Source organism: Pyrgilauda ruficollis, unplaced genomic scaffold (assembly GCF_017590135.1).
Source record: "Pyrgilauda ruficollis isolate IOZ18807 unplaced genomic scaffold, ASM1759013v1 scaffold7, whole genome shotgun sequence".
NCBI lineage: Eukaryota > Metazoa > Chordata > Aves > Passeriformes > Passeridae > Pyrgilauda > Pyrgilauda ruficollis.
The window spans coordinates 3,452,064-3,466,650 of NW_024528821.1; the positions used below are offsets into that span (position 1 = coordinate 3,452,064).

The 14,587-nt window shown below is 46.7% G+C and overlaps 1 protein-coding gene across 1 annotated transcript; it reads right to left on the bottom strand.

The window, feature by feature from the left end:
* Nucleotides 1-3: 3 nt before the first annotated feature.
* Nucleotides 4-14,587, bottom strand: LOC121363227 (transmembrane protein 182-like). Its single transcript, XM_041485376.1, has 5 exons — nucleotides 14,327-14,587; nucleotides 11,684-11,801; nucleotides 9,660-9,758; nucleotides 7,059-7,196; nucleotides 4-294 (listed from the first exon to the last, which is right to left on the bottom strand). The coding sequence occupies exons 1-5, from the start codon at nucleotides 14,477-14,479 to the stop codon at nucleotides 65-67; spliced, it is 738 nt and encodes a 245-aa protein (XP_041341310.1). The 5' UTR covers nucleotides 14,480-14,587; the 3' UTR covers nucleotides 4-64.

Here is a 14,587-nt window from a genome sequence, read left to right on the forward strand (position 1 = left end):
AACTTGGGTGTGTTTCTTTACAAGGAGCATCACCAATTTTCTCAAAGCCTTTTCCACATTTGCCTTACTGCAGGGAATCCACAATGTCTCTGCCCACCAGGAAGAAGAGGAGTCCAGAGAGCAACACCAGGGGCACCCCGGCGGCGGCGAACATGAAGGACCACCCGTAGTAGACGTGCACGGGGACATCATCCAGGCACCTCTCACTCCTCTCCAGGAGGATGTACTTCTGAAAGTCAGCTGCAAACTCCTTCCACATCACGAAGAGAAACACGAGCAGGAGAAACAAACCTCCTGGGAAGAGAGAGAAAACTGAGTTATGGTCTGTGCAGGGAATACAGGAGTAAAGGTGAGAAAAGATCACCACAGCTTCTCATCCATGCTCTGCACCAAAGCTTTGTGTGGCAGAATTGTTGTTGCTGACGTTGCTCTGCAGGTTCCTGTGGAAGCTGAGGCCACACCACAGTGACCAGTTCCTGCCTCTGACACCTCCTGCTTTGACCACCAGCACTTCTGAAGGCTCTGCTTCAGCAGGATAAGGCCATGGAGAAACCACCCGAGCAGGGCTGATGTTCCCAGCAGGGACCTGCCTTCCTCTCTCCAGGGTGGGATGTTTCACCTTTTTCACTTTTAATTTCTCAGAGATTTTTCAGATTTAATTTCAGAGATTGAGGAGACACCAAAACTTACTTCCTTTTTTTGTATCTACCCTTGGAAGCAGTGTCATAGCCAATCCCCACCAGGAACACAAAGATGCCATGATAAATCCTGGTGCTGGTGGAAAAATTCTGGCACTGCCACCCCCAGAGCCAGCACATTATGGGGTGGGAAAGGCACACAGCCATGAGATGTTAATCTTAGATGGGCTACTAAATACCAGAATAATAATAAGAATTATTCCAGCAGTTTATGCCACGAAGCTGGAAGCAGACGAAAAAAAGAGTGGCCCAAATCTCATTTACTCTGTATCTTTAAAAAAATATATATTTCTATGGTGCATTTTAAACTCAACATCTATTAAAGCTAAATAGTGATGGTGTGATGACAGGTCTGAAAGCAGCTCAGAAATATCTGATCTTGCTACTTCACAGGTAGAAGCTGCTATTTTTAAATGGTGCTGTATAACATATAGATATACACACACACATATGAAAGAAATACATCACAGCTTATATTATTTTTATGGTTGAAGTGAACTGCTCAAAATTAATTTAGTTGACAAGTTACCACACAGTTCTGTGGATGTGTTGTGGCTTCTGCAAGATTTAATTTCTCCCCTTGCCATTTTTAAATCAAAGGTAGTTGTGGTGTATTTAATTATTCTTCCTGGCAGCTTATATACTCCAAAATCCAGCTTTTGAGCTAAGGAAAGGAAAGGGGTAAAGACTGACGTTGATTTATCTGCTTAGGGAGGTTACTGAATCTTCAGTCAGGGAAAACACATCCGTGTTTTACTGTGATTCTGTTTATAATGGTTATAAAAACATCTCAGAGACAAAAATAAGACTCACATGAAGGTAAGAGGCTTCAAAGTCCTCACTAGGAGGGAAATAGAAGTGACAGTTCCCCACCCTAAGCTGTCACATTTACTAAACTGCCTCCCATGCCCTAAAAAGATGCAATCTTACCAATCAAAAATTGGTGTAGCCATACAAATATTCTTTACATCACCCCACACTGAAATTCCAGCCATTCTCCCTGATGTGGAGGAGTCCTTGTTTTTCCTGGAGAGGCAGGCAAGGAGTTAAACAGCAGCTGCTGGAACATTTGCATGTTCATTGAGGTTTTGATACCACTTGAAATTAAGTGCACAAATAAATATTTTACACTTACTATGATAGTTGTATGCTTAAAATACCAATTATTCTACTATAAGAAAGCGATGGTGTGTTCAAATAGTCGCATGTCCTTTACAAAATACAATGTATTGATAAGAAGGCAATTAAGTCTTTATTACTGATGTAATTTAAAATTAAATTAATTAGATAGCAACTGAACCTTGAAAAGTGCTCCTTTAAAGATCAATTTCTATTTCATTAACTTATAATACCTACCATAAGAGACACAAATGAAAGCGCAGCCCCAGTGGGACAGAGAACGTGGGTATGGAAATGTACTTTGGAATTTTGCTTTAAATAACCGGGAATTCTGTGTTGATTTCTCCCAGGACAAATTATATGGCCTAAGTCTTGTTTTTTGAAGTAATCAGATCAAAACCTTCCAGTTCTTACTGAGGAGGGTGTGGGAAGTCCCATGTGTGGGTGGCACCATCCCCAACCTCTTCAGGAGGTAAGGAATGGGGATTGGTCCCCCCTCTGGCCTCAGGAGAAGCTCCAGGTCCTGGCACAGAAGGATTTATTATTAAACAGGTACTGGAGGTGATGGCATGGCCATGGCATCTAAATTAAGAATGTTTTCACACTCTGGGCAAATGACAAGAATATGTAAAGCAAGCAGCCTTCTTCCCTGGAATAATTACAGCTGAGTGATGAAGAATCCCTGGGATTTACACAATGTCCTCAGTGGGAAGAGAAAATCAGGAGGGCAGGTGCAGCCAAAGGATGGTGGGAGCTCAGGAAGGGCAGCTCACCGAAATCTGCTCAGCCAGAAATGCATGTTTGGAGCAATCACAAGTGTACCTGAACCTGCCTAAAATTTGTCATACTTACAGCCATCAGCAGCCTCTTCATCATGAGAAAATCAGGATGTTTCCCTCCTATATTACCAAAGTGTTTGGCGTTTTTGTTTTAACATGCTGGGTTTTTTGGGATTTTTCATCTGTTGAACAGGTTTCACTTTGCTCCCTCCTTTCTGGGCCTTTTAGTGTGGGAAACACAGCAGAAATTATCTTTGTTTCCTGACAGCTTTGGTTGTAGAGACATAGATTCCTTCCTGCTTTGGGCAGCAAAATGAAAAACTGAAAAAATGTAATTTTCTGTCTGAAATATAACACTGCATTGTGGTGCATCGGCACCCACACCCAAGACACAGGGTGTATTGGGTTTGGGTAAGTGAAGACCTCATCAAACCTCATCCCCATGCTCCTCTCAGCATCCCTGTGCTTTCTCCACTGGAAAATTACCCGAGTGATCCCTTCCTTGCCTCCTTCTCCCTCTTTGCCTCTGTTCATTAGGATGGTACTGGGAAAAATTAACTGCGAAACTCCATCTCCAGACTGATGAGGTCAACGGCATCTTCTGGGGAGGGGCTAATTGCCAGAAAATTGCAGTGGGGTATTAAATCTGTCTCCTTTGTGCACTGCAGATCTGGGAGCCTGGAGCTCCATCCCCCTCTCCCAACGGAGCTACGTCTTCCATGTGGGCAAATTGAAGTGGAGCTTTTCCTTTCTCTCACTTTATTTCCTTGTGACACCTTTATAGCTGCTAATTGTGGGGACAGGTGAGTGAACTCAATCTTTAACTCTTATTCTGGGGAAGCTACTGAATTTTTGTGTAATCTGCTAATTAGGAGAATAATGAACTTTGACTCGTTCTCCTCTCTCGCTCGTTGCCTCTTAAGGATGTTAATAACAGCGAAATGGAGGGGTGACCTTCAGCTGCCCCTCCATAACTGTCAGCCTTCACTGCACGTGGGGAGCCTGAGACTGCCAAAGTGGAGCTGCTCCATTTGGGAAGCAGGATCTGAGCAAAAAATCCGGCACTTTAACTCACAGGACTGGGAAATCTGCCTTTTTTCCCATGCTGGTGGGTCATGCTGAAGAACAGGTTGGTCTCACCACAGGCAGGGATGTGTCCCACCATCCCAGGGTGCTCCAAACCCCATCCAACCTGAGCAGTTCCAGGCCTGGAACACCTCCAGGGATGGGGCATTCACAGCCTCTTTGGGCAACCTGTGCCAGTGGTGCACTTCTACGTTTGTTCTCTAAAATGCCCAAAGGAAAAGAAAACCGAGGGGCACAAGGTAGGAAAAAAGGAAGGACCAAAATGAAGCAAAGTTGTCTCAGCAACTCAAAGAGCTTCCAGAAGCTGCAGCACAGAGCTCACCCAGCCCTCTTGGTGACATTCTAGTGACAATCAACCAACCTCTGACTACTGAAACAAAGGGACAATCCAGCACCAGGAAGGATCTGCCACCCTTTGGAAGCACTGAAGCTCATTCCAAGATGGCAAATGCTGGGAGGAAAGCAGCACACTGGCTCTTGCCTCATGTAATCCAGGTGTTTTTGGGAGAAGGCTGGCAGGGAAAACTGCTCAGAAAATGGCCTCAGCTGCAAAGGCAGCACCAGCAAATGTCAGATTGGCTTTGGCTCTTTCCAGAGTCACCCAGGGGAGGAAATCCAGAGAAATGACTCCACTGCTTTGGAAAGGCTCTCAGAAACACCTCCCAGAGCAGTCCATTGGTTATTGGAGCTGGCACAGTCAGATTTGCCCTCTGCAGTGTACAGTAAATAAAAGGCATCTCAGGGGGAAATCCAAAGGGATCCAGTTGAGCCAGAACAATCCTCACCCTTCGGCCCTGGATTCTCCCAGCGACAGATGGACACACAACCCTGCTCAGGCTGGTCATCCGTAAATGTCTGGGAATGCATTTGCACCAGGGATGTCTTTAAAGCCTTTTGGTGGAAAAAGTGATGTCATTTTGCAGTGAATAACCACAACTTCCAAAAGTAAGGAGGTTGTGGGCAGAACAAAGCTGCTGGTGAAGGGTTCCCTGTGAGGCCGGGACATCCCGCAGTCCTGGTGCTCCATCTCCCATTCCTGCTGCCAGACCACATTCCCACTCTGCAGATTGCCAGCTTTTTCACACTTCCTCAAGGAGAGATCCTTTCTGCAAGGGAGGTTAATTAACACTGACCTGCAGGCCACGATTAGAAGACAAGAGGCGCTTTCTCCTGCATCCTCCCTGCACATCCCGCTTTCCGAAGGAAAGGGACGGCTGGGGACTCGAGCCTGTGTTAAATCCATTGTTCCTACTGCTTAGTGTAATTATGCAAAATATTTTTAGAAGGGATAACAAGAAAATAACCATGGAAGGATGCAACCCAAATCCATCCAGAAGCTAGGGCCAAGCAGGATCCAGAGGTCTGAGATCAGGATAAGCCCCCCAAATAAAAGGATCAGTTGAAACACTAAGGAAACTTTGCTGAAAAACACATTGAATCCTTCTGCTATCATCTGAGTGGAAAATATAGCAGGAAGTGTCTTCCAGCTGAACTCGTTCCCCCGAATGACTGTTAATAACAATGATTGCTGTTCAGATTGAAGCTGCATTAATACAAACTTCAATTTTAACAGCAGCATCTTTGTCTAACGCCAAGAGGTTTATGTGATGCATAATCAGCTCTTCCAAAAAGTGTCACATTCGAAGCCCCAGCCTTTTAATCAAGGACTAGTCAAATAAAGTGGAAAAACAATGAAGAAAAAGAAAAAAAGAAAAAGAAAAGGAAGACAGTTGAGTATTACTCGGCATCCTTCTCTGTGACATTTCTGCCCAATGTGCAGGCTGGACACACTCCTCAGGGACAGCTGCTGCCTCCTGGGAGCCTGGACTACAGATAGGAAGGGAGAGCTTCCTGCCTTGGTACAGCCCTTGGATTACTGTCCACTACGGGATCACAACAACCCCATGGAAAACTACAGGCTTGGGAATCTGTGGAAAAGGCCCAGGGGGTGCTGGTGCCAGCAGCTGGACACGAGCCCAGGGGTTCCCAGGTGGGCAAGAGGCCAATGGCACCTGGCTTGGGTCAGGAATGGTGTCCAGGGGATCAGGGCAGTGCTGTCCCCTGTGCTGGCACCGCTGGGGCACCTCCAGTGCTGGGGGCAGCTCGGGGACCCTCATGACCAGAGGGACATTGAGGGACTGGAGTGAGTCCAGGGAAGGGAACGGAGCTGGGAAGGGGCTGGAGCCCCAGGAGAGGCTGAGGGAGCTGGGAAGGGGCTCAGCCTGGAGCAAAGGAGGCTCAGGGGGGACCTTGTGGCTCTGCACAGCTCCTGCCAGGAGGGGACAGCCGGGGGTCGGGCTCTGCTCCCAGGGAACAGGGACAGGAAAGGGAACGGCCTCAGGCTGGGTCAGGGGAGGGTCATGTTGGACATCAGCAGGAATTTCTTCATGGAAAGCCTTGTCCATCTCTGTCACAGGCTGCCCAGGGCAGGGGTAGAATGACCATCCTTGGAGGAATTTAAAAGTTGTGTAAATGTGGCAGTTGGAGACATGGGTCAATATCAGAACCTTTCTTGTTAAATATTTTCACTGATGTTTATTACAAGGCAGCAGGAGCTGGTGAAGGATCTGCAGTTAAGCAGGGGTTTTTCAGAGAAAGACCTGATTTCATTACGAAGTTCTTCACTTGGCGCAGCTCAACTGAGCTCCAGCCTGTGGCTGCTTGAGTCATAAAAGAGCTTTTTTCTGAGTTTGAGTCACTGGTACAAATCAAGTATTTCTAATATTGAAGCCAGTTATTCCTCTCAAATGCAGAAAAGGAAAAAGCCCAAGTGATAATTCAGTGGAATCATTGGTAACAGCGGTGGGAAAAATGAATAAATGCCTATTTTTAATTCATTTTCCTGCAGTGCCATCGTTTCATCTTTTCAGGTCTCCTTAAGCCAGCCCTCCCATTTTGGATCATGGGGTTTGCCTTTCATCCCTCTGTGGGTTTCCAGCTCTATCAAAGCTAACAGCAGAGGAGCAGCCCAAATGCAAAGCCTGACTTTGGGGAACTGAGCAGGGCTGAAGCTGCCCAGACTTAACACACCTGCAGGCTTTACTGAAATAAAAGGATTGCATACAGGAGTAGTAAAAACAAAGTGACTTTCAAAAATCTCAGCCTTGCTAGGACCAAGGACTATCTTGCTAAAGCCTGGCTGAGCACAGAATGATGGAATCACAGAATGGTTTGGGTTGGAAGGGGACCATAAAGGGCACAGACAGGGACACCTTCCACTGGACCAGGTTGCTCAGAGCTCCCAGGGGTTTAATTCCAGTGGGGAAGAAGGAAATAATCATTTGCTGCTCCCATCAGAGCCCCATCTCCCATGGCAGCACTTCATCCCCACCTGCCCCCATTCCAAAGCCACCCTGGCCCAGCCCTGTCCCCTCACCTGAGAGCAGCAGGAATCCTCCCCCAATTTTGTAGGAGTGGGGGCTGGAGAAGGGGACCCCACACACCAGCAGGAGCCCCCCCACGAGCCCGGCGGCCACGGCCAGCAGGATGAACGCCGTCCAAAATCCTCTGTACACTGCAACAGGAGCAAAGTCAGTGAAAGGAGAGGGAAAGAGGGAAATTTCAACCTCAGAAATCTCTTTCTTAATGATGCCATGTTTAACTCCTGCTTTAGCAACAGTAAAAACAACAACCTGTGACGCTGCTGGGTCAGGCAGAGCTGAGGCTCCGGCTTTGCCAGGACACCTGGAACAGCCACGGGCTCAGGGGGAAAGTCATGCCCTACAGAATGGCACTGGAATGAGGCCAAAGGGCTGGGAAGGTTTGCCAGAGAAGCACACAAAAAAAAAGGGTGGGAGGAAAGGACACCGCTCTTAGCTGTGCTGGGAGGGTTGGAAAAGCTTGGCAAGAAAGGAAAGAAAATAGCAAAATTTGGAGAGGTGGATTCAGACCACGGCTTTGTTCCACTTTAATTAACACTTCGGGAAGGTGCCAGGCTCCTGGTTTAAAATAAAAGCAGTGTTTGCTAGCAGGACTGCAGGGAAAACAGGAGCTCATGAGTTCCCCCATTAATGGCCTTGTTAGACTCTGGGAAGAGAAGGGGGCAGGAGAACAGCTGCCTGTCCATCCAAGGAATTTGGGGTTTGGCTGTGACTTCATACAGCCACCCCAGGCAGAGCTGAGCAAGCTTGATCCATCACATCCCACCAGATGGAACAGGATGGGATGTAGCCCACTAATTCAAGTCTCCCAGTAGCCAAGTGTCTTGCAGACACTGCCATAAACCTTATCCAAAGGTATCAGGGGTCCTCCAGCAGAGACCCTCTGACACCCTGCTCCCATCCCCTGATTTATCTGATCCCTTGGACCACCACATCTCGCCCTGCCAGGTGTTTTCAGAAGCTCCAGCTCGATTTAAGCCGAGCACGAGCAAGTGGGTAGTGCTGAAATGATTCACACTTGAAAGAAAAATGATACAGAGAAGATGCGTTTTCCTCATTTGAAACCATTTTGTCAGGAGAGCCACTTAGGGAGAGATAAGTATCTTGAACTCTCCAAAACCACAGAATTCATTTTCATGTTTAACCTCCCGTCACCCGTTTCTCTCAGGGAGCCTAAGAGGATGCAGATAAGGCAGAATTATCTCTGGAGCAGGTAATAGCTGGAGGACCCCTCTCCTTGGACAGCCTCCTGCTTTGTCAGCCTTTGCAAATGAGGACGGGCTGCTTAGCAAGAAGAGGTGTCAGCGACAGAAGTGGCATCCCCCGAGGGATGTGCAGAGGATTGGGGCAGCGGAGCAGCCCGGGCTCCCCTGCCCAAAATGTGGAGGCTGAGCCACCCCCAGGTCCCCCGAGGTGACGGGGACAGGCAGAGCCCGGGATGCATCCTGGCACCTTTCCAGAGCCACCGGGGTGGGAAAAGAGCTCTGGGACACCGAGATGGTCCCGGGGCTGGGAAGGCTTCACAGCCGGGGCTGACAGGCAGGGACAGATGCTCCAGCGCCCTTTATCAGGATGGAAAAAATAGTGAGAGTGTGTTTATCAGCAGGATCATTCCGAGCCGGGACGCTGTGCACGTCTGTCCCAAGCAGGAGCAATCCCACTGCTCATCCCACGTGTTTGCTGCACATCCTCCTCCTCCTCCTCCCTGCACAGCTCCCTCGGATCCATTCGACACCACGGAGCGTTCCCCGGGGCAGGAATTCTGCACAGCCAAAGAAATGAGCTGCCCTTCCTCACATGCTCCTACTGACAATTTTTTTTTTCAATTAATTTCTCATGGAAAAAAAAAGGTAAAATAAAACTAAAAAAAGGTACCACTAAAGGCTAAGGAAAAGGTCAAGATGTTTGTTTGTGCAGAATGTCTGCCCTGCATCCCCGGAGGCAAGGCAGACTGATGCACACTATTTAAAGAAATCAATTCATTTCAAAAAAAGATCATTGAATTAATTCTAACTGCTGCCACCAATTTAGCAAATTAAAATTCCTAACAGCAACTGATTCATTAAAGAACTTGGAAAATATAGAGAAACATAAATAAAAAGGGACCCGGTTGAAAGGAAGCTCTCCAACTGGATAGCGTTCATTGCTTTAAAAATAAGCCAGTCACTTATGTGGATTTTCTAACAATTTGGTCTTTAACCAATTTTCCTGTGCTTGTTTATCAACACCTGAGCTATCCCAGGAAACCAATTCTGGGACGGAGCCAGCACTCAGGCTGGATTTGGGTGGCTCCAGCTCCTCCCAAAGAGAGAAGAGATGGGAGAGAATGGATTTATCCTCCTGCCTTGCTGCCAGGAGCAGGAGCTGGGACCCGTGGGAGGGAGCTCAGCCCATCCCAGCACGCCAGGCTGGAGGAGACAGCGTGGGGGAACCTCTCAGGTGGGCTTGGGCAGCCAACCCAGCAGGAAAGGCTTGTGAAGGAGCTGCCCAGAGGTCTTGGACATGTGAATTCACAACAGGAGAACCGGACACACATCCCAGATCTCTGCCTGATCCCTCGGAAAAGGAGCTGCTGGGGGAGAAGGAAAGGAACTCACCTGCAGTTGTGTCATAGGAGGGATGGGGGAAAGGTCCCACAGCAATGGGCATGGGGAAGAGGTAGCCATGCATGCAGAACTTGGGGTGTGCTTGGCTGGCTGGAAAAGACAAAGAAAAAGAAGAATTCAATCCCAGTTTGCTTTTATTTCCAGCAGAATCAGTTACAGTACTGAGATGGTGATGTGCTGTTGAGCAAAACCTGCAAAACCCTCAGTGAAATCAGAAGGCTGGGGAGGGAAAAAAGATAATATATCTTGGTTAAAGAGAAAAATAAAAATAGAAATAATAATTATGAAAGAGGAGAGATATCAGAGGATCTGAGACTGCTTCTTACACATCTTCTCATCTTCATAACCTGACTCTGAGGTGGACAAAATTCATGAAAGATGAAACAACTGAAGTCAGTGTCAATATTCTTGTTGCTGTTTTCCTCCAGACAACGTGCCTGACCACCTGGAAGGGTCAAAATATTTGGGTACCAGAACAAGGCACTTCCAAGACCTCCAGCTGGTGAGAAGGAAAAGCACAATTAGAATGGAAGTGCCCCATCAATATTAATACCACTGAGGCTTATCATGATTAACAGTAATAGAATGAATGTTAAATGAATTAATTAATGGTTGGCCACTTATTTAAATATGTTCCCCAGCTCAAAGGAGCACTTTATAATAGGTGGACATTAGTTCATGCTAAATTGACTATGGAATACCTATTGAATTAATTATTACATCCACAAGAGCAGCAAATTAATTTGCCATGATCAATCCTATTATAATAAATACCTAAAGAAGTAGCAAAAAAATTTGCCAGTTATCAGAGTGACTCATTTTACTTCAGGTAAAATTATGTTATGTATTTCCATATAATGTAATTCAGTAGCAAACTCCCTGTCTCAAGCCTGTCCTTTTTTATCACAAATTTCCTGTGTGAAAAACCTCCCATTGTTGAGCGGTGGCGGGAAGTATTCCTGCAAGATTTTACAGGAAACGGGTCAGGGACTGGGGGACAGCGAAGTCATTTGAAATTTTAATCACTGCAGAGTAAATTTAGTGTGGGAACCTGCACTATTTGCAGGGAAGTGCCCTCTGAGGTGATTGTGCTGTTCCACAACCACAGGAACATCTTCCATCGAGGCCTCGGTGGGCACAGGGCCAAGATTTTTGTGGTGCTTAAAGCCTTTGCAGAACTTATTTAAAATATGGGGTGGGTTATCCCAAATCCTACTGTAGAGTTGTGGCTCCCAGCAAGGCTGGTGCCAGGTGTGTCCTGGTGTGGTCTCATTCCTTTCCTATTCCTGGTGGGAGCACCTGGTTCACTGGGCCAGCCCTTCACTGCACGAGGGCACCAGGGTGGCACCAGCCAGGGTCACAGAATAGGTTTTATCCTTTCCTTCAATTTGTTTTTAAAGAGTGAATGTGTTTTCCAAAAAATAAAGGATTTAGCATCCCTCTCTGTTTATTCTCAAGTGTAATTTCAATGATCTTAAAAAGTAAAAAAGGTGAGAACTTAAAATAAAATGGTTTTCCACCACTGATCCTGAGCACTCAGAGACACCACGAACGTGCAGGTCCAGCCTTCCCAGTGCTGAAACCAGTGGGAGCTGGGAATGCTGAGCACCTGGAAGGCAGAAAACAGGGACAGAAGAGCGATGCTGGGAAGGGCATGGGCTCACATCTACAGAACTTTGCTGAGCACAAGCATCAAGAGGTATTGAGAGGGAGGAAAGAAGAGTTCTCCTTGCTGGTGGAAGCCACCACTCCACATAATTTTGTAGGTGGTAAATTAAATGGCCTCATGAGGTTGCAACATTTCGGTGAACAGCTCTCTGAGAGCAAAATCCAAGTCAAAAAATGAGCACAGAAAGGACACAAAAAGAGAGAGCCAGCTTTGCTTTTGACAGAAGATGAGAATGACAAAAATGAAATAAAAACTGTCACCCCATCCCTGGGAGCACTTCCTGCATTTGTTTCCCATTAAGCTGTGATGGAATGCTGAGGATAGGGAGTGGTGGCATTGTACTCACTGTACCAGAAGGTCCAGATGCTCTCGGGGTGGCCCTCGCCAAAGAACCAGCACCGCCAGAAGAAACCCTCGTGGTGGAAAGTCAGGATCTCCTTCCCAACCTCTGTTGGGGCTTCAGCCTGGGGAGGAATGAAAGTTCAGGCTGAAACAGGGAACATCATAGTACAAAGAGTGGATGCTTCAGTTAGACAAACGTTGATTTAATTTTTTATGGGGTTTTCATTTGTTTTTTGAGTCAGTTTTGGAGGGATTGGGGAACACAGAGGAGCTGCTGTCCTTGACTTTCTGCTGTAACACAGATACGAAATGTTCTGAAAACAAATTGTCCTGCAGAGCTGCACAAAACATTTGCCTCCTTTTCTCCTGTTTTTAAACCCCTGCTGGCCAGAGATGGATGAGAATTTCATGGAGCTGGGCCTTCTGGGTGTGTTCTGTTCCTCAAACACCTTCTTCCAACCCCCAGACCAGACCTGCAAGCACAAGATTTTGGTCTTTCCTGAAGGCACAATACTGCAAAGTCAGTCATGGAAGATTTACCAAAGAACTTATTAAAATTATCCTCAAAACCAGCTTTATCTTCCCCACACACAGTTTGGTAAAGGAGACAGGACTGTGACAAAATTAAGCTTTATGATGGATAGGGAATGTCCATGGAGGAATGGCCTCTGTGAACCAGAGAAAGGAGATGGGACCCAACAGGGAAGTGCCAGAGGTACTTATCCTGTCACAGGTTAATTGGTTTGGGTGGAAGGGACCTTAAAGCCCATCCAGTGCCACTCCCTGCCATGGGCAGGGACACCTTCCACTGTCCCAGGTTGCTCCAAGCCCTGTCCAACCTGGCCTTGGACACCTCCAGGGATCCTGGGGCAGCCACAGCTGCTCTGGGCACCTGTGCCAGGGCCTCACAGGGAAGAATTTCTCCCCAATATTTCTCTGGCAGTGGGAAGCCATTGCCCCTTGTCCTGTCCCTTGTCCCCTCCAGCTCTCCTGGAGCCCCTTTAGGCACTGGAAGGGGCTCTGGGCTCTCCCCAGAGATCTTCTGCTTCCCTGGCCTCGATTTTATACATCACCTTATAGCAGCTTCCAGAGTTCTGACCTGATTCTCCTTTTACTTTCCCTGACTATGACAAGGGGAACATTCAGCCCTGAAACTTCCTCAGCTGGTGGCTCTGACTTGGTGCATCCACAGCACATTTCTCTGAGCTTGCCAGATACTCAGCACATCCTTATCTGTAAGGGACAGGATTTGACAGTTTAAGAAAGGGCAGAGAAGGTAAAAACAGAGCCTGTTATCCACAACCAGTAACAGAAATAGAAATAATAGAAACAGCGTCTGAAATAGAAATAAAATAGCTCAGAGGGAAGAGTAAGAGCAGTTCCTATTTCTGCCTGGTGCTTTTGAAGTCACTGCCTCAGCATCAGGCTCCCCAGTCTTGGCCAAGAGCGTCTCTGAAATGTTTGAGATGCTTATTTGTGTCATGCAGCGCATCACCTCTGCTCTCTCCACTTTTAAAAACAACTAAAATGTGAAACAATTAACACTGTCACTTCCCAAGTGCACGAAAAACAAGTGGCACTTCCCTGTCTCTGCCATCCCCAGGCTTTACTGAGCTGCTTGAAACTAAAGACCCTGTTTTCTGTTTCACTTCTCCAGGCATTTTTTCCATTATATTTTTTTTTTTAAGTTAGGAAAGTCATTTGGAACCATGACTCAAGCAAACAGTGCCCTACATTTGATTATGGGATTCTGAAATGAAAGAAAAAATATTTTTTGCTGGCATCATGATGCCTACCCAGGGTGACTCACTGCGCCAGGAAAAAAAAATCAAACCTAATTGGATTGAACTTTGAAGTAACAAAAAGTCTGCACACAACAAGGATCTTCCTGTCATTTTGTAATGGAAACCACACATTGATTGGCACAAAAACATTTTGGGGGAGTGGGTGGCTCGAGGAACTGATCTGGTTGTTATTTCATTGAAGAGTTAGACAACAGCAAGTGCAGCAAGAATCCAACTTGAGGGATCTATAAACGAGTGACACCAGCCCTTAGGAGTAAAATATCAAGCTGTCCCTTGAAAATTACATTTCCTGCTAACTAAAATCCTATATAAACCTTACTCTGAGGATATCCAGGCCACTGGTCAGATGGGCAGGAACCTTCTGCTCTGCTCTGTGTCTGATGTTCACTTTAGTTTGGTGTCTGTGCTGCAGCTGTACCACTTCAGATGGAAGTGATTGCCAAGGCCCACACTTTTAAACATGAACTAGTTTTAAATGAAGAAACTACAGAGGGAGAAATCTTTTAATGGCAAATATCAGGAGATATCTTTTGTCTTTAGAGGGAAATGCTGTCAACAGCTAAAGCTCTTACATTTTTGCCTTTCATTCTCTAATGTTCATATCTGCCAGATTACAGAGGTGCTGTCTTAATGCTTCCTAGACACGATTTACTCCAGTCAAAATGCTCAATATTATGGAAAAGCCGTGTTGGATTTTAAAGAATTTAAAGTTTTACCTCAGGCTGACGTTTTACATTAACAGGTCACTCTCACTGAGCATAAATATTATCACAGATTTCAAAACTTTAGATCTGAAATGATTTAGGTTAAGTTCTTTCAAAGCACAAGATTTCAGAGCTCACCCCCCCGGTGCTCAGAGTGCTGTTGCCATGCTCGAAGACCCCGCAGGTGTCCGTGGCCAGGAGCCAATAATCCGTCCCAAAGGCGATGAGGAAGAGCAGCACGCCGGTGCCCCCGAGGATCCCGGCTGCCAGGGCGGCTGCTCCAGCCTTCATGGGGCAGCAGGGGGGAAACCAGCCCAAGTGGAAATCAGAAAAGGAGGAAAACCCCCAAGTTCCCCGGGTCTCTGCGAGAGCGGGGCCAGAGAAATGCTATTTTTGGAT

Coding starts and splice junctions, on each gene's coding strand:
- LOC121363227 (XM_041485376.1), bottom strand. CDS start 14,479: ATGAAGGCTGGAGCAGCCGCCCTGGCAGCCGGGATCCTCGGGGGCACC. Junction 9,759..11,683: donor CATCTGGACCTTCTGGTACA/GTGAGTACAATG, acceptor TGTCTTTTCCAG/CCAGCCAAGCACACCCCAAG. Junction 295..7,058: donor AGGATTCCTGCTGCTCTCAG/GTGAGGGGACAG, acceptor CTCTCTTCCCAG/GAGGTTTGTTTCTCCTGCTC.